This window comes from Erythrolamprus reginae, chromosome 1 (assembly GCF_031021105.1).
Source record: "Erythrolamprus reginae isolate rEryReg1 chromosome 1, rEryReg1.hap1, whole genome shotgun sequence".
Taxonomy (NCBI): domain Eukaryota; kingdom Metazoa; phylum Chordata; class Lepidosauria; order Squamata; family Dipsadidae; genus Erythrolamprus; species Erythrolamprus reginae.
The window spans coordinates 424,480,512-424,504,210 of NC_091950.1; the positions used below are offsets into that span (position 1 = coordinate 424,480,512).

General features: G+C 49.9%; 1 protein-coding gene across 1 annotated transcript in view; it reads left to right on the forward strand.

The window, feature by feature from the left end:
• MYO18A (myosin XVIIIA) overlaps positions 1-23,699 on the forward strand; it is a 201,529-nt gene that overhangs the window by 149,894 nt on the left and 27,936 nt on the right. Inside the window, 8 exon segments of the mRNA XM_070735473.1 lie at positions 2,424-2,528; positions 4,457-4,603; positions 5,628-5,741; positions 6,744-6,860; positions 7,928-8,011; positions 8,124-8,261; positions 17,733-17,918; positions 23,262-23,401. Of these exon segments, the coding sequence (XP_070591574.1) occupies positions 2,424-2,528; positions 4,457-4,603; positions 5,628-5,741; positions 6,744-6,860; positions 7,928-8,011; positions 8,124-8,261; positions 17,733-17,918; positions 23,262-23,401 (1,031 nt within the window).

Genomic DNA, 23,699 nt, shown 5'->3' on the forward strand with positions numbered 1-23,699 from the left:
TGCCCTGAAGAATAAAGTGACCCCCTCCTCTCTGTGACATCCCCTCGTATACTTGTAGACTGCTATCATGTCCGCTCTGGCCCTCCTTTTCTCTAGGCTATCCATGCCCAGTTCCCTCAGTCTCTCTTCATAAGTCTTGGTGTCCAGTCCCTTAATCATCTTGGTTGCTCTTTTTGCACCTTCTCCAGAGTTTTGATGTCTCTTTTGAAGTGTGGTGACCAGAACTGAATACAGTACTCCAAGTGTGGTCGGACCAGGGCATAGTAGAGTGGTATTAAGCAGAGGCTGAGAACCTCAGCTCTACAGCAAGAAAGGACGTAGAACGGGGCAAAGAACAATTGTCTCCCCAGCAACCAAACTTGGGGGCTTAATCATCTTGGTTGCTCTTTTTTGCACCTTCTCCGGAGTTTCGATGTCTTTTTTGTAGTGAGGTGACCAGAATTGGATGCAGTACTCCAGGTGGGGTCTTACCAGGGCATAGTAGAGTGGTATTAGTACTTCCCTGGTCTTGGAGCGTATTCCTCTGTTGATGCAGCTTAAGATTGTGTTGGCTTTTTTAGCTGCTGCTGCACATTGTTGGCTCATGTTTAGTTGATTGTCCACCAAGACTCCGAGGTCTCTTTCGCAGTCGCTACTGCTAAGAGGGGTTTCTCCCAGGTTGTATGTGTGTCCAGGGTTTTTTCTGCCTAGGTGAAGGACTTTGCTCTTGTCGATGTTGAACATCATTTTGTTGGTGTGGGCCCACTGTGTTAGTCTGTCCAGGTCTTTCTGTAATTTGAGCCTGTCTTCTAGGGTGTTGGCTACCCCCGCCAGCTTGATGCCGTCTGCGAATTTGATCAGTTGCCCTTTTATTCCCTCGTCCAAGTCGAGGTTCAAGGCCATCCGATGCCCACCACCTGGGCGGAAGCGGAAGGAGGACTGGCCACGCTGGCACAATCTGAGTGGGCAACGGGACAGGTTTGAGGGTGGGGGACAAGGGATGTAAACTTTCAACTGGGAGGGAAACTCCGATTCGGGTTCTCCAGGGTGGGTGCCAGGATGGCTCCAGCAATAAATTGGGACTTTGAGGAGCACTTTCGACTTGGGCTCTGATTCAGTTCGGATGTTACCTGGAACCTTGACCTGGGCTTTGTCTTACGGCCACAAGCTTCTTACGCAGGTTTCGATGCTAAAGCAGGAGATCTCATAATTTTTCCGTCAAAGGGTTGCCCAGTCTCTTATTGAAAACCTTCAGGGATGGATCACCCACAACTTCTGGTGGCAACCTGTTCCACTGGTTCATCATGTTACACCAACACTCCGCAGTCTGCATTGGCTGCCGATCAGTTTCCGGTCACAATTCAAAGTGTTGGTTATGGCCTATAAAGCCCTTCATGGCACTGGACCAGAATATCTCCGGGTCCACCTTCTGCCGCACGAATTCCAGCGACCGATCAGATCCCACAGAGTGGGTCTTCTCCGGGTCCCGTCGACTAAATAATGTCGGCTGGCGGGACCCAGGGGAAGAGCCTTCTCTGTGGCGGCTCCGACCCTCTGGAATCAACTCCCCCCAGAGATCAGAATTGCCCCCACTCTCCTTGCCTTTCGTAAGCTCCTTAAAACCCACCTCTGTTGTCAGGCATGGGGGAATTGAACTACCCTTCCCCCCCCTAGGTCTATACAATTTATGCATGGTATGTTTGTGTGTATGTTTGGTGTTAAGGGTTTTTAATTATTTTAAACATTAGATTTGTTATATGCTGTTTACTACTGTGGTTAGCCGCCCCGAGTCTACGGAGAGGGGAGGCATACAAATCTAATAAATAAATAAATGAATGAATGAATGAATGAATGAATTGAATGAATGAATGAATGAATGAATAAATAAATAAATTGAATGAATGAATGAACAAACAAACAAACAAACAAATAAATTGTCTTCACTCTCAGGAAATCCCTCCTTATTTCTAGGTTGCTTCTCTCCTTGATCAGTTTCTAACCATTGTTTCTTCTCCTGACTTCTGGGGCTTTGGAGAATAATTAGATACCCCCCCCCCCAGAAGTTGGTGATAAAATCAACAGCTTGCCACACTATCTATAGAAGGCCTGAATGTTGATGGAAACTTGGGAGGGGGGATTTTCACGATGCAGCCACAATGCATTCTTTCAAGAGGTTCAAGGTCATCCTATGCCCACCCACCTGGGCGGAAGTGGAAGGAGGACTGGCCATGCTGGCACGATCTGAGTAGGCAACGTGACAAGGGTTTTTTTGGTAGAGGGGGGGGACACAAGGGAGGTGGACTTTCAACTGGGTGGAGAAACTCAGTGTGGGTGCCAGGATGACTCCGGCAATAAATTGGAACTTTGGATGAGTGCTATGACTTGGATTCTGATTGAAATTTGGATGTTACCTGGAGCCCTGACCCCTTCTCTCTGCCCCACAGCTGAAGCAGCTGGAGCTGCAGCTGGAAGAGGCCTACGAGGAGAGGCAGAAGGTGTTGCGGGAGAAGAGGGAGCTGGAGAACAAGCTGGTGGCTGTCAGCGATCAGGTAGCCCTCGTCGGGTGCGAGTGGCACGAGCCTCACCTGGGCGGGGGGGGTGGTGGCTGCTACCTTGCGTTGATGCAGCGATTCTAGGCTACTTCCTGTTCTGCCTGGCGTGACAGTTGAGCAGTGATTGCTGTCACAGTTAAACACACAGACTGGAGTTTCAGAAACACCAAAATATATTTCATGAACAAGTGGCCTGAGAACTGCAATTACAGCAACATAATGTCTGTTTACTGCCAAAGAGTCTGATTTACCTTCAAGGCCGATAAAAAATGTCCAAACCCCCCCAAAGTTTGTCAATAATGTCTCCGAACTGGGCTGAAGCAAAGGTACTCTTTTTTACAATAGCTACAGTCTTTCATAAAGCAATTGTCCAAAGGCTAGGTTTCTCCAAGGAAGCAGGCATGTTGGTTTAGAGAAAACTCTGGCTCTGTTTCTCTTTCTCGGTTAAACCACAAACGATAACTCCTGCAAAGAATACTCCCACAAATACCTCCCCTTTTATGCACGCTGCAGAATTCCCTATGACTCTCAGCTGTGATCAAGACCTCCTCCTGCATCTGCGCAGCTGTTCCTGTCTCTCCCGAATCCTTTGCACATGCACATTGAGGATTGCATCATCAATCACCCCCTCCTCATCCAGCCCAGAGGCCATAGCTGGGGGTTCCATAGGCATTGCAGGGGCCTCCACCTCTATCTCTCCAGGACCTTCATCTTCCATCTCTCCTTCCCCCTCATTGTCTGAATCCTCCAATAGTCACACAGGTCTTCGATGCTCGGACAGACGCGGCTCATAGAAACATAGAAGATTGAGGGCAGAAAAAGACCCCCTGGTCCATCTAGTCTGCCCTTATACTATTTCCTGTATTTTATCTTAGGATGGATCAATGTTTATCCCAGACATGTTTACATTCAGTGACTGTGGATTTACCAACCACGTCTACTGGAAGTTTGTTCCAAGCATCTATACTCTTTCAGTAAAATAATATTTTCTCACATGGATTCTGATCTTCCCCCAACTAACCTCAGATTGTGCCCCCTTGTTCTTGTGTTCACTTTCCTATTAAAAACACTTCCCTCCTGAACCTTATTTAACCCTTTGACATATTTAAATGTTTCGGTCATGTCCCCCCTTTCCCTTCCCCCCTCCAGACTCTACAGATTGAGTCCATGAAGTCTTTCCTGATACGTTTTATGCTTAAGACCTTCCACCATTCTTGTAGCCCGTCTTTGGATCCGTTCAATTTCATCAATATCTTTTTGTAGGTGAGGTCTCCAGAACTGGACACAGTATTATTCTAAATGTGGTTTCACCAGCGCTCTATATAGCGGGATCACAATCTCCCTCTTCCTGCTTGTTATATACAGCAGGATCACAATCTTCTGCTTGTTATATCTCTAGCTATGCAGCCAAGCATTCTACTCGCTTTCCCTACTGCCTGACTTTACTGTTCACCCATTTTGAGGCTGTCAGAAATCACGACCCCTAAATCCTTCTCTTCTGAAGTTTTTGCTAACACAGAACTGCCAATGCAATACTCAGATTGAGGATTCCTTTTCCCCAAGTGCATTATTTTACATTTGGAAACATTAAACTGCAGTTTCCATTGCTTTGACCATTTATCTAGTAAAGCTAAATCATTTACCATATTACAGACGCCTCCAGGAATATCAACCCTATTGCACACTTTAGAGTCATTGGCAAATAGGCAAACCTTCCCTACCAAACCTTCCCCTATGTCACTCACAAACATATTAAAAAGAATAGGACCCAGAACAGACCCTTGTGGCACACCGCTTGTAACCTGACTCAGAATACTCGCCGGCAACACTTCCCCGCTTGGCGCCTCCTCCCATGCGGGACAGTTGCTCTCCCGCCGGGTGGGGCCAAGGCCGGCCCGAAACAGACCTCCCGTCCCTCTTTGCAGGTCAGCCAGCGGGATGTCGAAGCGGAGAAGCGGCTGCGCAAGGACCTCAAGCGCACCAAGGCCCTCCTTGCCGATGCGCAGGTCATGCTCGACCACCTGAAGAACAATGCGCCCAGCAAGCGGGAGATCGCCCAGCTGAAGAACCAGGTGAGGCAACGCTGGTCCAACAATGCTGAAAAGGGGGCGTTGGTGGGGGGGTCTGTGCCCCCCCCTCCAGAGGGACTTTCTCCGCTTCACTTCTTTGAAAGGGTTTCACTTCTCATGCGAGGAGCTTCTTCTTCAGAGAGAGGGATAAGGGAGGGCAGAGAGAAACAGAAAGGGGAGGGAGGGGAGGTGAAACCAGGCAGGAAGGAACAGAAGGAAGGGAGGAAAGGGAGGATAGAAAGGAAGCAGAAGAGGAAAGAAGAAATGGAAGGAAGGAGGAAGGAAAAGGGGAGGAGGGAAAGAAAAGGGAAGAAGAAAGGGAGGAAGGAAGAAATGAAGGAAGGAAGGGAAGGGGTTAAAAGAAAGGAAGGAGGAAGGAATAAATGGAAGGAAGAAGGAAGGAAAAAAGGAGGAAGGAAGGAAAGGAGAAGAAGGAAGGAAGGAAGAAGGGAGGAAACAAAGGAAGGAAGGGAAGAAGGGAAGGAAGGGAAGGAGTGAAAAGAAAGGAAGGAGGAAGGAAGGAATGGGAGGGAAGAAGGGGAAAGGAAGGAAGGGAGAAATGGGAAAAAAGGAAGGAAAGAAAGGGAAGGAAGGAAAGGAAAAAAAGGAAGGGAAGTGATGGAAAGAAAGGAAGGAAGAAATGAGAGGGAAGAAGGGGAAATTAAGGAAGGAAAGGGGTGGAAAGGAACAAAGGAGGGAGGGAAAAATGAAAGGAAGGGAAGAAGGGGAAGGAAGGAAAGGAAAAAAGGAAGGAAGGGGAAAGTAGGGAAGGAAAGGAAGAGGTGGAAAGGAAGGAAGGAAGAAATGGAAGGAAGGAAGGGGAGGAAGGAAAGAAAGAAGGAAGAAAAGAGCGAGTAAAGGAAGGAGGGAAAGAATGGGAAGAGGGCAGGGACAGAAGCGACTGAAGAACTGAAGAAGCTTCCAGCATGAGAAGCAAAACTTTTTCAAGAGAAGAAAAAAACCAACTGCTGACCCTGAGCCTCAAGGCTTCCAGACCCTCTGACCCTCCCTCCGTCTCTCTCTGCAGCTGGAGGAGTCGGAGTTCACCTGCTCGGCGGCCGTCAAAGCCCGGAAGTCGATGGAGGCGGAGATTGAGGACCTGCACCTGCAGATCGAGGACTTCTCCAAAGCCAAAGCAGCGGTAGGCAAACGCCGGCCTCTGACTCAGTTTCCCCCATGGGACAAAGGCCCTGGAGGGCAGCCAGGACCCCTGGCTGGCCCTTCTACAGTCTCTCTGCCCACCTATCTCACCAGCAAATCAGCAAAACGGACAGAACTTCTGGTTAAAAGAGGGAATGAGAGAGAGAAAGAAAGAGAGAGGATGAGAGAACGAGAGAGAGAGAATGTGAGAGAAAGGGGGAGAAAGAATGAGAGAAAGAGAAAGAGAAAGCAAGCAAGAGAGAATGAATGAGAAAGAAAGAGAGAATGAATGAGAGAAAGAAAGAGAGAATGAGAGAAAGAATGAGATAGAAAAAGAGAGAATGAGAAAGAGAGAATGAGAGAAAGATAGAGAGGATAGAAAGTGAGAGAGAAAGAGAAAGAATGAGAGGGAGAGACGGAATAAGAGAAAGGAGAGAAAGAATGAGAGATGGAACAAGAATGAGAGAGAGAATGAGAGAAAGGAATAAGAGAGAGAAAGAGAGAAAGAATGAGAGGAGAGAAAGAATGACAGGAGAGAGAAAGAGTGGAAGAGAGAAAGAGAGAAAGAATGAGAAAAGGGAAAGAGAATGAGAGGGAGAAGGAAAGAGAGAGAAAAAGGATTAATTAGGACAGAGGTCTCCAACCTTGGCAACTTTAGGACTTGTGGACTTCAACTCCCAGAATGCAACTCAAAGCCAGCTGGGGAATTCTGGGAGTTGAAATCCACAAGTCTCAAAGCAAAGCCGGCTGAGGTCACGGGATCCAAATTGGCGACCGGCTCGTAGTTATGATGGTCTCAGTGTCCACCCGGGGGTCAACGGGGGATGGGAAGATTCACCGAAGGGCTGTGTGACTCGCTGAATGCCTGCCGGGATTGGCCTCAGACCTGGGACACGAACGGTGGTGGTGAAGCGGGGCATGACCCAGCCCCTGCCTCGCTTAGCGACGGGGATGTTGGGCTCGGCCGTCAGTCGAGGATGACCTCCTTCCCCTCCCCCCCCAGCTGGAAGAGCAGGTGAGCCGGTTGCAGCGGGAGAAGAACGAGGTGCAGAGTCGGCTGGAGGAAGACCAGGAGGACCTCAACGAACTCATGAAGAAGCACAAGGCGGCCGTGGCACAGGTGGGCCCCCCGGGAGCCCCTCCCTCCCTCCCTCCCTCCCTTCCTTCCTCTATCTCTCTCTTTCCCTCCTTTCTCTTACTTCCCACCTTTCTGTCTTTCTTTCTTTTTCTCTTTCTTTCTTTTTTCCTTCCTTCCTTCCTTTCTTTTTTCTTTCTTTCCTTCTTTCTTTCTTTCTCTGTCTTCCCTCCCTCTCCTTCCTTCCTTTCTTGCCCCACCCTCTCTCTCTCACTTTCTTTTTTCTTTCTCTCTCTCTCTCTCTTTCTTTCTCTGTCTTTCCTTCCTTCCTCCCTCCTTCCCACCCTTCCCTCCTCCCTCTTTCTTTCTTTCTTTCTTTCTTTCTTTCTCTCTTTCTTTCTTTCCTCCCTCCCTCCCTCCTTCCCTCTCCTTCCTTCCTTCCCTTCCTCTTCTTCCTTCCTTCCTTCCCTCCTTCCTTCCTTCCTTCCTCCCTCTCTCTTTCTCTCCCCTCTTTGGGGGGAACAGCAGAAAGAATCCAACTTCATTTGCAGAGAGCCCTCCCCCCATTTAATAGCAAAGCAGATCATGGCAGCCAGGCCGCCCCCTAACATTAGAAAGCCAAAAGAGGGGGGGAGTAGGGGGGTTGGTAGAAGGGGAGAGAGAAAGTGGGGGGAGAAGTGAGGGGGGGAGGAAGAAAAAAAGGAAAGTGAGAGGAAAGAAGGAAGGAAGGAAGGAAGGAAGAGGATATAGAGAAAGGAAGAGAGAGAGAGAGCCAAAGAATTAGGGAAGAAGGAGGGGTTAGGGTTAGAGAAAGAGAGAGAGACAAAGGAAAGGAAGAGAAAGAAAGAAAGAAAGAAAAGGAAGAAAAACAAGTGAGGGAACGAAAGGAAAGAGAAAGGAGGGAGATAAAGAAAGAGAAAGAAACAAAAAGGAAAGAAAGAAAAAAAGAAAGAAAGAAAGAAAACTCTTTTGCAACCTGGACAACTACTGCCTGCCAGGCAGGATCTCGCCTTGTAAGTCCAGGGAGTCCAGAACCGTGGCTGGGGGTGGGGGTGCCCCCTTTCCTCAAGGGCCACGGCTGCTCACGTCCCCTTTTTCTCCCCCCCCCATAGGCTTCTCGGGACCTGGGCCAGATCAACGACCTCCAATCGCAGCTGGAAGAGGCCCAGAAGGAGAAACAGGAGCTGCAGGAGAAGGTACATCTCGAACCCGGGGCCGAGCGGAGGGGGGTGGGGGTTGCATCCTTGCTGCCCCCCCTCCCAAGCAGCCCCTCTGAGCCCCTTCTCTGTCCCCCCACTTGCCCCCCAGCTGCAAGGCCTGCAGAGCCAGCTGGAATTCCTGGAGCAGACCATGGTGGACAAATCCTTGGTCAGCCGGCAGGAGGCCAAGATCCGCGAACTGGAGACCCGGCTGGAGTTCGAGAGGACCCAAGTGAAGCGCCTGGAGGTGAGCGGGAGGGGAGGAGAGGGAGGGGAAAGACCCTGAGTTGGGAGGGACCTTGGAGGTCATCTCCTCCAACCCCCTGCCCAAGCAGGAAGACCCTACACCGGGGAGGGCAAACCTTTTATGGTTCGTGTGCCAAAAGGGTGGGTGTGTTTGTGTGCGGGTTGCTTACCATTTCCTACCGGTGCCCTGTGTGCGCATTGCGACATTCCGTGCAATTATTTATTTATTCGATTTGTACGCCGCCCTTCTCCGAGGACTCGGCGTGGCTCACAGCATATAATATAACAACGCAGTACAACAGCAAATCTAATTAAAGTTAAAGTTACTATCTAAAAATCCAATACAGTGATATCTCGTCTTACGAACTTAATTGGTTCTGGGACGAGGTTTGTAAGGTGAAAAGTTTGTAAGACGAAACAATGTTTCCCATAGGAATCAATGGAAAAGCGATGAATGCGTGCAAGCCCAAAATTCACCCCTTTTGCCAGCCAAAGCGCCCGTTTTTGCACTGCTGGGATTCCCCTGAGGCTCCCCTCCATGGGAAACCCCACCTCCAGGGGAATCCCAGCAGCGCAAAAACAGGTGCTTCGCTGGCAAACCCCACCTCTGGACCTCCGTTGCCAGCGTAGCGCCCGTTTTTGCGCTGCTGGGATTCCCCTGCAGCATCGCAAAAACACGGAAGTCCGGAGGTGGGGTTTCCCATGGAGGGGAGCCTCAGGGGAATCCCAGCAGCGCAAAAACGAGCGCTTCGCTGGCAACGGAAGTCCGGAGGCAAGGCATCCCAGTGGCGGCGGTGGGTTTGTAAGGTGAAAATAGTTTGGAAGAAGAGGCAAAAAAATCTTAAACCCCAGGTTTGTATCTCGAAAAGTTTGTATGATGAGGGGCTTGTAAGACGAGGTATCACTGTATTTAAAAACAATATTTATTTATTTATTTATTATTTAGATTTGTATGCCGCCCCTCTCCGAGGACTCGGGGCGGCTCACAGCAGAGAAAAACAAATCATAAATAATCTGAATACATTTAAAACAATTAAGATTTAAAGAGAAAACCCCATATAGTACATACACACTCACAAGCATACCATATATAAATTAAACATGCCCAGGGGGAGATGTCTTAGTTCCCCCATGCCTGATGGCAAAGGTGGGTTTTAAGGAGTTTACGGAAGGCAGGTAGAGTAGGGGCAGTTCTAATCTCCGGGGGGAGTTGGTTCCAGAGAGCCGGTGCTGCCACAGAGAAGGCTCTTCCCCTGAGGCCCGCCAACCGACACTGTTTAGTTGACGGGACCCGGAGAAGGCCCACTCTGTGGGACCTAATCGGTCGCTGGGATTCGTGCGGCAGAAGGCGGTCTCGGAGATATTCTGGTCCAATGCCATGAAGGGCTTTAAAGGTCATAACCAACACTTTGAATTGTGACCAGAAACTGATCGGCAGCCAATGCAGACTGCGGAGTGATGGTGAAACATGGGCATACCTAGCTAAGCCCATGACTGCTCTCGCAGCTGCATTCTGCACGATCTGAAGTTTCCGAACACTTTTCAAAGGTAGCCCCATGTAGAGAGCGTTACAGTAGTCGAACCTCGAGGTGATGAGGGCATGAGTGACTGTGAGCAGTGAGTCCCGGTCCAGATAGGGCCGCAACTGGTGCACCAGGCGAACCTGGGCAAATGCCCCCCTCGCCACAGCTGAGAGATGGTTTTCTAATGTGAGCTGTGGATCGAGGAGGACGCCCAAGTTGCGGACCCTCTCTGAGGGGGTCAATGATTCCCCCCCCAGGGTGATGGACGGACAGATGGGATTGCCCTTGGGAGGCAGAACCCACAGCCACTCCGTCTTATCCGGGTTGAGTTTGAGTCTGTTGACACCCATCCAGGCCCCAACAGCCTCCAGGCACCGGCACATCACTTCCACCGCTTTATTGACTGGGCATGGGGTGGAGATGTAAAGCTGGGTATCATCCGCATATTGATGATACCTCACCCCATGTCCTTGGATGATCTCTCCCAGCGGTTTCATGTAGATGTTAAATAGCAAGGGGGAGAGGACCGACCCCTGAGGCACCCCACAAGGGAGAGACCTCGGAGCCGACCTCTGACCCCCCACTAACACCGACTGCGACTGGCCAGAGAGGTAGGAGGAGAACCACTGAAGAACAGTGCCTCCCACTCCCAACCCCTCCAGCCGGTGCAGAAGGATACCATGGTCGATGGTATCGAAAGCCGCTGAGAGGTCAAGAAGCACCAGGACAGAGGATAAATCCCTGTCCCGGGCCCGCCAGAGATCATCCATCAACGCGACCAAAGCGGTTTCCGTGCTGTAACCGGGCCTGAAGCCCGACTGCTGGGGACCTAGATAATTGGCTTCTTCCAAGGACCGCTGGAGCTGGAGTGCCACCACCTTCTCGACAACCTTCCCCATAAAGGGAAGGTTGGAGACTGGACGATAGTTATTAAGTACGGCTGGGTCCAGGGAGGGCTTCTTGAGGAGGGGGCGCACAAGCGCTTCTTTATAGAGAGTTGGAAAGACTCCCCTTCCCAAGGAAGCATTGGTAATCTCCTGGGCCCAGCTCCGTGTCACCTCCCTGCTGGCCGAGACCAACCAGGAGGGACACGGATCCAGTAAACAGGTGGCGGAACTCACAGCTCAAATGGCCTTGTCCACTTCATCAGGTGTCACCAGATCAAACTCTTCCCAGACAGGTGGACAAGTACGTGCCCCAGTCACCTCGACTGACTCGTTGTCAGTCGACTCTGTATTACAATTGGAGTCGAGGTCGGCCCGGATCTGAGCGACTTTATCAGCGAAAAACGTGTTAAAGTCCTCGGCACTACTCTGGAAGGGCTCCCCAACTCCCCCCTGATTAAGAAGGGAGCGGGTCACCCTAAACAGAGCGGCCGGGTGGGATTCCGCTGATGCAATCAAGGCGGCATGGTACGCGCATCTTGCCGCCTTGAGCGCCACTTTGTAAGTCTTAATAAAAGCTCTTACAAGTGTTCGATCGGATTCGGACCTACTCTTCCTCCATCGCTTCTCTAGACGTCTCTTTTGGCATTTCAACTCCCGGAGCTCCTTGTTGAACCATGGGGCTCTACGGGGTCTAGCGCCGCAGAGAGGTCGCAAAGGCGCAATCCGGTCAAGAGCCCCAGCCGCAGCCCTGTTCCAGGCCTCAGCAAGGGACTCCGCCGAACTGTGGACGAGTGCCTCTGGAATAACCCCAAGCGCCGTCTGAAAGCCCTCTGGGTCCATCAGGCGTCTGGGGCGGAACATCTTCATTGGTTCCGCCTCCCTGTGGGGAAGGATTGGAGCCAGGAAGTCAAGCCGTAGTAGAAAATGGTCTGACCATGACAAAGGCAATGCTTCTAAGCCCCTTAGTCTCAGACCATTACTCAGTTGCTCGGAAAGGAATACCATGTCAGGTGCGTGCCCTCCCTCATGAGTCGGACCCTGTATTACTTGAGTCAGGTCCATGGCTGTCATGGTGGCCATGAACTCCTGTGCCAGCCCAGAGGTTTCGCCGAGTGACGGCAGGTTGAAGTCCCCCAGGACAATGAGTCCGGGGAACTCCACCGCCAACCCGGCTACCTCCTCGAGTAGCACAGGCAGGGCTTTTGACACGCAGCTGGGAGGCAGGTACGTGAGAAATAAGCCCACCTGAACCCCTGAGTCCAACTTCAGCAAGAGAGACTCGCAACCCGTAATTTCCGGAGCAATGAGTCCACGTAGGCAAAGGCTCTCCCTGGCTACAATAGCCACTCCTCCCCCCCTTCCCTGGGGTCGAGGTTGATGCCATATCTGAAACCCGGCTGGGCAAATTTCGGAGATAGGAACACCTCCCTCCGGGCCCAGCCAGGTTTCAGTAATACAAGCCAGGTCGGCCTCCTCATCCAGGATCAGATCCCGGATGAGGAGAGCTTTATTTACCACCGACCTGGCATTGAGCAGCAGCAACCTGAGCCCAGGGCCAGAGTTACACTCATCACCAGTACCCAAGATTGGGCTCACGGAGCCAGAACAAGGGACCGTTATTAAGCAACGGTCTCTCGTTCCCCTGGAACAGCTAACTCTGTGACCCCCGCCATATCTGCCTCTCCCCAGCAACACAGGGATATTCCGGCCCTCTGCCACCCCAGAGATCAATGCCCCTTCCTCTCCTGTCTCCCGAGCATCAGGTGGGCCAAATCTATCACTCATACTACTGTCACTCATCCCATCCATACCATACTCCCACCCACCCCAACCATCACACTCATACCAGTCATTCATTCCATGTACAACATTGAATCTACTCCAATCATCCATTAATTAGAGAACCCCCCCAATATTAGAAAAGGATTAAATTAATAATAGATAAAAATGGTGATAAAATGTGACACAATCATATCAGTTCAATCATACAACATGTATCTCCAACTTTGGACGTTTTCAAGAGGAGAGATTGGACTGTCATTTGGCTGGGGAAGTGTAGGATATCCTGCTTAAGCTGGGGGTTGGACTTGATGACCTGCAAGGTCCCTTTCAACTCAAATCAATCAATCAATCAATCAATCAATCAATCAATCTCAATTAGGCTGAGACCTAATCGCCCCAAGCCTGGCGACATCAGTGAGTCTTCAGACTCTTACGGAAGGCGAGGAGGGTGGAGGCAATGTGAATCTCTGGGGGGGAGCTGGTTCTAGTGGGCTGGGGGCCCCCACAAAGAAGGCCCTTCCCCTGGGTCCCGCCAGGCAACATTGTGTGGCTGACGGGACCTGGAGAAGGCCGACTCTCTCGGACCTGACCTGTCACTGGGAATACGGCAGAAGGTGGCCCTGCAAGTAATCTGGCCCGATTCTTGTATCCCAGTCATGGGTTCCAGTGGGGGCTCCTACCTTTCACCTCCATCGCAACACTGGAAGTCAAATCTCGGGTGCGAGTGAAATTTCTGCTATTTTCGCCGATATTTTTGCTTCTGCGCATGCGCAGAAGGAAAAAAAAACAGTGAAAATCGCTAAAATCTCATTCGCATGCGCATCGTCACATGAGATTTGGCTTCGTGCACATGCGCAGAAGCTGAATCCTATGTCGATGCTCCCGATCAGCTGGAGCTGTACGCACAGCTTTATTTTTGCCCCCAGAACTGTTACGGGGGGTGTTGGTGTTTCCTACTGGAGCAATAAAGGAGTGAATAAGTGTATAAAATCCTGCATGGGACAGAAAAGGTGGACAGAGAAAAATCCTTTTCTCTATCACACAATATGAGGACCTGGGGCCCCTCCCTAAAGCTCATAGGTGAGAAAGCGAGGACCAATAAAGGGAGATATTTCTTCACCCAGAGGGTCCTTGGTTTATGGAGGTCGTGACAGCTGTCAGCCTGGAGAGCTTCAAGGCAGGATGAGACAGATTCATGGATGCCAAGTGTATCATAGGTGGTGATTGAAACGGATGTCCATGTGCTGCCTCTCTGTTGGTTGAGGCAGGCAGGGTTCCCTTGGGTCCCATTTGTTGGGGGTCAAGGGAAAGGGAGGGTCTTGCCTTCTCTTTCTGCTCAAGAGCCCCATGGACAATTGGGGGGACACAGAGTGCTGGACTCAATGGGCTTGGGTCTGATTTCGCATGGCTCTGCTTGCGTCCTTCCTTCCTTCCTTCCTTCCTTCCTTCCTTCCTTCCTTCCTTCCTTCCTTCCTTCCTTCCTTCCTTCCTTCCTTCCTTCGTGCCGCCTCTATGTTGGGGGTCCGGGGAAAGGGAGGGTCTTGCCTTCTCTTTCTCCTCAAGATCCCCATGGACAATTGGGGGGGCACTGTGGGACACAGAATGCTGGACTCGATGGGCTTGGGCCTGATTCAGCCGGACTCTTCTTATGTTATGTTCTTATGGATGCCACACCTGTAGCAAAAATTGAGCAAACCGTCTGCTGTTGTTAAGCGAATCTACTGCATCCCATATGAAATTGACTGGTCAGAAGGTGGCCACAAGGGGACCGTCATAAATGTGAGTCGGCTATCAAGCATTCGAACTGGAGGTGGAGCTGGAGCGCCGCACACATGCCGGAGACCCGAAGCTCCGTGCACAGCTCCAGTTTTACTACAGCTGCGGCGTCCTCATACCTGCCGCTAGGAACCCGATACTGGTCGTATGTCGAGGACTAGCTGCAATTCTGCCTCCCCATCCTGTTTTCTCTCTGGCTCTCCTCCCCCCCAACCCCTCCCTCCCCAGCAAACCCCTGACCCCATGTGAACCCCTCAGCCGCGGGTCACCATTCCCGGTGCTACCAGAATGGGCTGGGAGCGTGAGAACATGTGCACACAAGATTTCTGGGGGGGTGGGGGGGGGTGGTTTGCTTCCGCGCATTCGCAGAAGCGAAAAGGACCCAAAACCGGCCAAAATAAGGTGACAGCCACCTCTCACTCTGCCGCGCTGCTCACGGCAACTATGCGCGAGCGGCCCATCCGGTTGGCCTGCCCACTCCGCACCGAGCAGCTGCTCCGTCTGCTCACCCGACTCGCCCTCCAATGAGTGGCCCGCCCGAGCCTCACCGTGTAGCGACTAGCGAGTGCTTGCACGAGGTCTCCTGCAGGGCCACTGAGAAGAGAGCCCTGAGCAAGTTGTGGACTTCGGGAGCACAGCGCTGCTCCCCAATGTCATGACTCACTTGGGGTGCCATCGCTGTGTGCGCCGACAGACGCCTGCGGTGCAGGAGAGCAAAGAGCAAGGCTTGGCCCTAGCTGCCATTCTAGGCGTCGCAGCAAGATTCGAGTGCTGCGCATGTGCAAATCTCACGTGGACATTATTATTATTATTATATATTTTATTATTTATTAGATTTGTATGCCGCCCCTCTCCGAGGACTCGCAACAGAATACAATGTCACAAATCCAATATATTAAAAAACACATTAAAAACCCATTATTGAAACCATGCAACTCAGACAAACCATACACAATTCTACCATGGCCTTAACATAGCCTAGGGGCAACTCAGTTACCCCATGCCTGGCGACATAGATGGGTTTTGAGTAGATTACGAAAGGCAAGGAGGGTGGGGGCAAGGGGTTCTAATCTCCGGGGAGAGCTGATTCCAGAGGGCCGGGGCCGCCACAGAGAAAGCTCTTCCCCTGGGTCCCGCCAGACGACATTGTTTAGTCGACAGGACCCGGAGAAGGCCAACTCTGTGGGACCTTATCGGACGCTGGGATTCGTGCGGCAGAAGATGGTCCCGAAGGTATGTAGGGCTTTATAGGTCATTACCAACACTTTGAATTGTGACCGGAAACTGATCGGCAACCAATGCAGGCTGCGGAGTGTTGCCGAGACATGGCCGAATCTGGGAAGCCCCACGATAGCTCTCGCGGCCACATTCTGCACGATCTGAAGTTTCCGATCACTTTTCAAAGGTAGCCCCATGTAGAGAGCGTTACAGTAATCGAATCTCAAGGTGATGAGGGCATGAGTGACTGTGAGCAATGACGCTCGGTCCAAATAGGGCTGCAACTGGTGCACCAGGCGAACCTGGGCAAACGCCCCCCTCGCCACAGCTGAAAGATGATGTTCCAAAGTCAGCTGTGGATCAAGGAGGTAGTGAGATTTGGGCAAAAATGGTCAATTTGCATGCGCGGAAGCAAAAAATCAGGTAATTTTTACCCAAATCGCGTCGATTGTGCGTGCACTGTGCGTTCATACCCAACAGTAATGGAGCTGCTTGCGTTCTCCCCGTTCTGGGGCGTGGCCCATCCCTGCAACCCCTCCTCGCTGGCGCCAGAACCCTGAGCTCCTGACGGTCCCTTCTGCGCCTGCAGAGCCTTCTTTTGGGCCAACCAAAGACGCTCCTTCCCTCTTTTCTCTGCCATTCCTGGTGGCTTCGCCCTTCCCTCCTTCCTCCCCCTCTCCCCTCCCCAGTCCCTCACTCCACTGCCAGCCGCCGCGCGATAAATATGCAGAGGACGACGGCCGCTCAGAGCTGCCTGCGCCAACGGATAGAATCTATTTTTCTCCTTACATTACATGCTGTAATTACTTCACACAAAGTTAAATCTATTTTTCCAATTCACCAAGGCCCTCCCTGATTATTCTCCCCACGCCTGGGGAAGAAAGACAGGCCCCCTCCCTCTCCCCCTCCCTTTCCCGGGCCCCCACTCCGCAGCTGCCCTCCCCCCCCTGCTCCCTTCCCTCCAGCCAGTCCTCCCCCCCCCATGTAAATTAATCGGGCTGGCTTCGTTTGTTCCATTAGCTCTGGGAGAAAAAAGCGAGAGAGGAGCCGCCGCGCACTGTGCCTGCTTCCCTCGATCCCCCGTAATTGCTGCTGTCTTTTGCCATTATGCACGGCAGATGAATATGGATGCCCGGCCCCGGTGCCTTCCTCCTGTCTCGCTTTCACCTGCCACGGCTCTCTCTCTCTCTCTCTCTCTCTCTCTCTCTCTCTCTCTCTCTCTCTCTCTCTCGCCGGGGATGGGGATGGAGATGGATCGCATCTCTCTCTCCCCTCTCCCCCACCCGAAGGGCACGGTGGTGGCTGAGGGTTTGTTTATTTACCTATTGATTGATTGATTGCATTTCTATGCTGCCCCTCTCCGAGGACTGGGGGGGGGGGGCGTCTTACAACTGTATAAAAAAGAACAATAAAATACACTACGCTAAATCCAATTAGTTAAAACTAAATAAACTACTCTGAAACTACAGTACTCTAGATCACGTGAAGTGTTAATACCACTTTATAAGCCCCTGATAATGCTGAGACTCTAGAAAAGATCATAAAAGATCATTGTTTTAATATTATTATTAAATATATTGTTGTTGTTGTTGTTGTTATTATTATTATTATTATTATTATTATTATTATTATTATGATTTAGATTTGTATGCCGCCCCTCTCCGAAGACTTGGGGTGTCTCACAACAATAACAAACCGTCTACAGATCCAATATTTAAAAAAACAATTTTAAAACCCTTATAGTAAAATAATCACACAATCCATTCAAACCATACACAAACCAAGATAGTTGGGGGATATGCCAGTTTCCCCATGCCTGGCTACAAAGATGTGTTTTCAATAACTTACGAAAGGCAAGGATGGGGGGGGGGAATTCTAATTGATTCCAGAGGGCCGGGGCCACCACAGAGAAGGCTCTTCCCCTGGGTCCCGCCAGACGTTTAGTCGACGGGACCCGGAGAAGGCCCACTCTGTGGGACCTAATCGGCCTCTGGGATTCGTGCAGCAGAAGGCGGTCCCGGAGATATTCTGGTCCGATTCCATGTAGGGCTTTATAGGTCATAAGCAACACTTTGAATTGTGACCGGAAACTGATCGGCAGCCAGTGCAGGCCACGGAGTGTTGATGAGACGTGGGCTTATCTGGGGAGGGCCCTGATTGCTCTCGCGGCCGCATTCTGCATGATCTGAAGTTTCCGGACACTTTTCAGAGGTCGCCCCATGTAAGTCTCTTGCCCTTCCCTGCCTCTTCGGCGCTCAGTCTCTCCCCTTCCTCCCCCTCCCGCAGAGCCTGGCCACCCGCTTGAAGGAGAACATGGAGAAGGTGACGGAAGAGCGGGACCAGCGGACGGCAGCCGAGAACCGGGAGAAGGAGCAGAACAAGCGAGTGCAGAGGCAGCTCCGGGACACCAAAGAGGAGATGGCCGAGCTGGCCAAAAAAGAGGCCGAAGCCGGCCGGAAGAAGCACGAACTGGTAAGGGGCAGGCCAGAGACCGGCCCGCTAGCACAGCTTCCCTTCCCTCCCTGCCCCATTCTGGAGGTCTGCTTCGGCTCTGGTTTCAAACCAGGAACCCCCTGAATCCGTCAGGAGAAGCCCAGTGCAAAATAGTCCAATGTGGAGGTGCCCGGTGCTGTCTAAGCTGGTGTTAGAAGCAACTAACACCAGCTTAGTTAGTTTCCCACTCAGAAGCCACGTGAGAAAATATCATTTGACTGAAAGAGTAGTAGATGCTTGGAACAAACTCCAAGCAGACGTGGTTGGTCAATCCACAGTCACTGAATTTAAACCTGCCTGGGATAAACATAGATCCATGCTAAGAAACTAGTATAAGGGCAGACTAGATGGACTGGGAGGTCTTTTTGTGACGTCAATCATCCATGTTTCTATGTGTTACGGATTGCGCAGAACGACCATTGAGTTATCAAGGACATGCACGGAGGGAAAACATGGGATTCCAGCAGATATCCAGGAGATAGGAGTAATTACCGTATTTTTCGGAGTATAAGACCCACCTTAGTTTTTGGGGAGCAAAATAGGGAAAATAATCTGTTTACTAGGTATTCGTCTGGCTAGCGTCCTTAGCCAGCACATTATTTTATCCCCTGGCTAGGGCTTTAAAAAAACTTTATTTGGAGAGAGTAACTATGAAAGAGCTTGCAGGCCAGTAAGAGCTGAGAACATTGTTAGCATCTGGAAAGAAACAGTCGGAGCAAGTAGAGCAATGTAAACAATAAAAAACTACAAAGACTTAGGGCTTGGAAAACATTCTTCGCAGAGAGTAACAATGAAAGAGCTTGCAGGCTGGTAAGAGCTGGTAACATTTTTAGCACCTGGTTAGGGCTGGAAAGAAACTTATTCGGAGTAAGTTAGAGCAATGAAAACACCCCTTCAAAGGCTTAGGGCTTGGAAAATATTCTTCACAGAGAGTAATAATGAAAGAGCCTGCAAGGTAAGAGCTGGGAAGATTGTCAGCAGCTAGTTAGGGATGGGGGGAAGCTACATTCAGAGTATAAGATGCACCCTAATTATCAGCCTCTTTTAGGGAGGAAAAAGAGAATAGAATAGAATAGAATAGAATAGAATTTTATTGGCCACGTGTGATTGGAGACACAAGGAATTTGTTTTGGTGCAGATGTTCTCAGTGTACATAAAAGAAAAAAGAGACATTGGTCAAGAACCATGAGGTACAACACTTAATGATTGTCATAAGGGTCAAATAAGCAATGAGGAAACAATCAATATTAATAAAAATCTTGAGGATACAAGCAACTAGTCTTATACTCCGAAAAATACGGTATTCAGGTACAGTGATACCTCGTCTTACGAACTTAATTGGTTCCAGGAGGAGGTTCGTAAGGTGAAAAGGAAACAATGTAAAATGGATTAATGCGTACAAGGGAAAAAATAATTACAAAAACAGTGCTCCGCTGGGCGCCGCCTTTTGAACCCGGAAGTTCGGCAAAAGTTTGGGTTCGCCATTCGGGTTCGGGAGGCCGCCGAGAAGCACTGCCGCCCAGCTGTCCACCTTTTGGCCAGCCAGGAAGGACATCTCCGTGACGTCAAAGCTCCGCCCATGGAATTCCCTATTGGGATTCCCCACCTCCGTTTGAGCCTCCTGACCGGCTGACAGCTCCGCAGCTTTTCTGAAAAGGTGACAGCTGGGCGGCGGCGCTTCTTGGTGGCCTCCTGAACGCCGAACCCGAACTTTTGCCGAACTTCCGGGTTCAGCGTTCGGGGGAACGCCGAGAAGCCCCCTGGCTGTTTCAAAAGGTGACAGCTGGGTGGCGGCGCTTCTCGGTGGCCTCCCGAACCTGAACTTTTGCCGAACTTCTGGGTTCGGCGTTTGCGGCAGTGGGTTTGTAAGGTGAAAAATGTTCGTAAGAAGAGGCACAAAAATCCCAAACCCCAGGTTCGTATCTCGAAAAGTTCGTAAGACGAGGGGTTCGTATCACAAGGTACTACTGTACATTAAAGTGTATAAAATAGTGTTTACTTTAGAAATAACACAGTCAGGTTAAACAGTCCAGTCATACACATTCAAATCAGTCAATATTTTTATTTTTATTTATGGGATTTATCTGTCGCCTGACTCTAGTTGGACTCTGGCAGGTTTATGATAATAACAGTAAATACCAGACAACGTAAAATAAGTAGGAGCAACAAACACAGCAAAACAATATAAAATACATTATAACCCTAAAAAAATCATACATACTCTCACTCATTCATGATCCCAGGTCCACCGGAAGACCAGTAGGGTGTAATATTATTATTCAATTTTCTCAATACAATAATAATATTACACGCCTGTCTTTGTCTTACATATCAGACATAGATTACATCTTACAAATCCATCAAACTATCACAAAGCTTACCAAATCAGTCACAGTGAATCCGCAGAGAGAGCAGAGAGAGAGAATCATGCTTTCTGGCTCCCTCTTGTGGCCATTGGCAACACTACCTCTTAAAGCTATAATACTTCAATACAAACAAACACTCATTGTTAGCTTGTTTATATGTTGCCAACCCAACTGTCTTGTACAGAGTACTAACAGCTGGGTGGCTCTCCTATGACATATTTATTTATTTATTTATTTATTTATTATTTGGATTTGTATGCCGCCCCTCTCCGAAGACTCGGGGCGGCTCACAACAAGTGAGAAACAATCCAATACAATCCAATTAATTAAAATATTATAAATTTAAGAAAATCCCCTATACTAACATACACACATACAGGCATACCATATATAACTTCAACGTGCCCAGGGGGAGATGTTTAGTTTCCCCATGCCTGACGGCAAAGGTGGGTTTTGAGGAGTTTACGGAAGGCAGGAAGAGTAGGGGCAGTTCTGATCTCCGGGGGGAGTTGGTTCCAGAGGGCCGGTGCCACCACAGAGAAGGCTCTCCCCCTGGGGCCCGCCAACCGGCATTGTTTAGTTGACGGGACCCGGAGGAGGCCCACTCTGTGGGACCGAATCGGTCGCTGGGATTCGTGCGGCAGAAGGCGGTCTCGGAGATATTCTGGTCCAGTGCCATGAAGGGCTTTAAAGGTCATAACCAACACTTTGAATTGTGACCGGAAACTGATCGGCAGCCAATGCAGACTGCGGAGTGATGGTGAAACATGGGCATACCTAGGTAAGCCCATGACTGCTCTCGCAGCTGCATTCTGCACGATCTGAAGTTTCCGAACACTCTTCAAAGGTAGCCCCATGTAGAGAGCATTACAGTAGAATTCCCAAGCCAATCATGCTAGCTCAGGAATTCTGGGAGTTGAAGTCCATATGTCGTAGGAGAGCCAACTTTGCCTACCCCTTGCCAGTAGATATCACTCCATGTGCCACCTGTGGCACCTGTGCCTTAGGTTCACCATGACTGATATAGGGCCTCTTGCTTGAGTCAGGAGGGGTTGGACTAGAAGACCTCCCGGGTCCCTTCCACTCCATTTCGCACATTGGTTGCCTCCTACCTGGCACCAGGGGAAGGAAAATCGTTTTGCAGAAGGCCCTGTTTGTGCAAAGCTCGGACGTAAACGGTTCCTTACGATAAGATCAGCTAATGCATCAGCCGGGATGGAGTTCTTAGATAAAGGCCACAAATTAAGGAATAAGTTCTTTTTCTCAAAGAAAATGCTTGTTGGGTAAAGGGGAGATGTGGGCAGGCAGCTTTCTCCAGAGCATGTGCAGGGTTTAGCTCTCCAGAGGTCTCCTTAGCTTATTATTAAATAAGACAAATAATTAATTGCCAATTGCAGCTTTTCCCATTGTCAGCAATGTGACAGTAGGAGAATTTCTCAATGGGTTTTTTTTAATACATTTGGGAGGGAGGGAAAAAATAGGAAGGGAGGGAAAAGGAAGAGAGGAAGGAAGGGAGATGGGAGAGAGGGAATTAGGGTGGAAGGAAAGGGAGGAGGAGGAGGAAAGGAAGGACGGGAAGGAAATAGGAAGGGAGGGAAATAGGAAGGAAGGAAGTGAAAAGGAAGAGAGGAAAGAGAGGAAGGAGGGGAGGAAGGATGGGAAATAGGATAGAGGAAATTAGGATGGAAAAAAGGGAGGAGGAGGAGGAAAGGAAGGAAGGAAAGAAAATAGGAAAGGAGGGAAATGGGAAGGGAGGGAGGAAAATAGACAGAAAGGAAAGTGGGAAAGAAAATAGGAAGGAAGTAGGTGGGAAGAAGGAAAATGGGAAGGGAGGCATAGGAAGAAAGAAATGGAAGTGGGAAGGAAGGAAAATAGGAAGGATGGGTAATAGGGAGGGAGGGAAATAGGACGGAAGGAAGGGAAAAGGAAGAGAGGAAGGAGAGGAGGAAGGGAGGGAGCGAGGGAAGAAAATGGGATAGAGGGAATTAGAATCTAAGAAAAGGAAGGAGGAGGAAAGGAAGGAAGGAAAGAAAATAGGAAGCGAGAGAAATGGGAAGGGAGAGAGGGAAACAGGAAGAAAGAAAGGAAAGAGGGAAGGAAAATTGGAAGGAAGGAAGTGGGGTGGAGGAAAATGGTAAATAGGGAGAGAGGGAGGGAAATAGGAAGAAAAGAGGGAAGTGTGAAGGAAGGAAAATAAGGAAGGAAAGAAGATAGGAAGGAAAATGGGAAGGGAGAGAGGGAAATAGGAAGAAAAAAGGGAAGTGGGAGTAAGGAAAGGAAAGGAGGGAGGGAGGGAGGGAGGGAAGGAAGGAAGGAAGGAAGGAAGGAAGGGAGGGAATCTTCGGCAAGGAATATTGCAAAATAGCAGAGATTTTTAGGGCTCGGTTGGGGGATTGTTAGTCAAGGACTAATAATAATAATTTATTATTATTATTATTATTATTATTATTATTATTATTTATTAGATTTGTATGCCGCCTCACAAAAATAAAACATATACAAATCCAATGTTAACACAGTTTTAAAAACCCCTATTAAAAGCAATCCCACAACCCAAAAATACCATACATAAAGTCAAGACAGCTAAGGAGATCTCAATTCCTCCATGCCTGGCGACATAGATGAGTTTTCAAAAGTTTGCAAAAGGCAAGGAGGGTGGGGGCAGTCCTGATCTCCGGGGGGAGCTGATTCCAGAGGGCCGGGGCCACCACAGAGAAGGTGCTTCCCCTGGGTCCTGCCAGACGGCATTGCTTAGTCGACGGGACCCGGAGAAGGCCAACTTTGTGGGACCTAACTGATCGCTGGGATCCGTGCGGCAGCAGGCGGTTCCGGAGGTAATCTGGTCCGATGCCATCTAGCTGTGCAAGATTGCCTTGTGATGGGTGGGTGGGAAGATGGCAGAGCACACACACACACACACACACAAAAAAAAAAGACTGTGTCTCTCGTCCCCTAGGAGATGGATCTAGAGAGCTTGGAGGCTGCCAATCAAAGCTTGCAGTCCGACCTCAAGTTGGCCTTCAAGCGGATCGGGGACCTTCAAGCCGCCATCGAGGATGAGATGGAGAGCGATGACAACGAGGACCTCATCAACAGGTGGGTGAGGGAGATCGGGGGGGGGGAGGACTGGCAGGGAGCCCCCCCTGCCAGGTGCACCAATTTCGGCCGGTTCTACCCAAACCACGTTAGTCTGTCTGCCGGCGTCCCAAATAGCATCCGAGAATTAAATCAGAGTCCGAAGCTTGGCCTTCCTCTAAGTTCCGATTTGTTATTTTTATAGACCTTTATTACAATCAAAGACCATCAATATAATATTAATAATAATAAAAAAAAACCAAGAAAAAACCAGAAAATCCAAGAACCGTTTTCAGATTCTTAGAATCTAGACATTTTA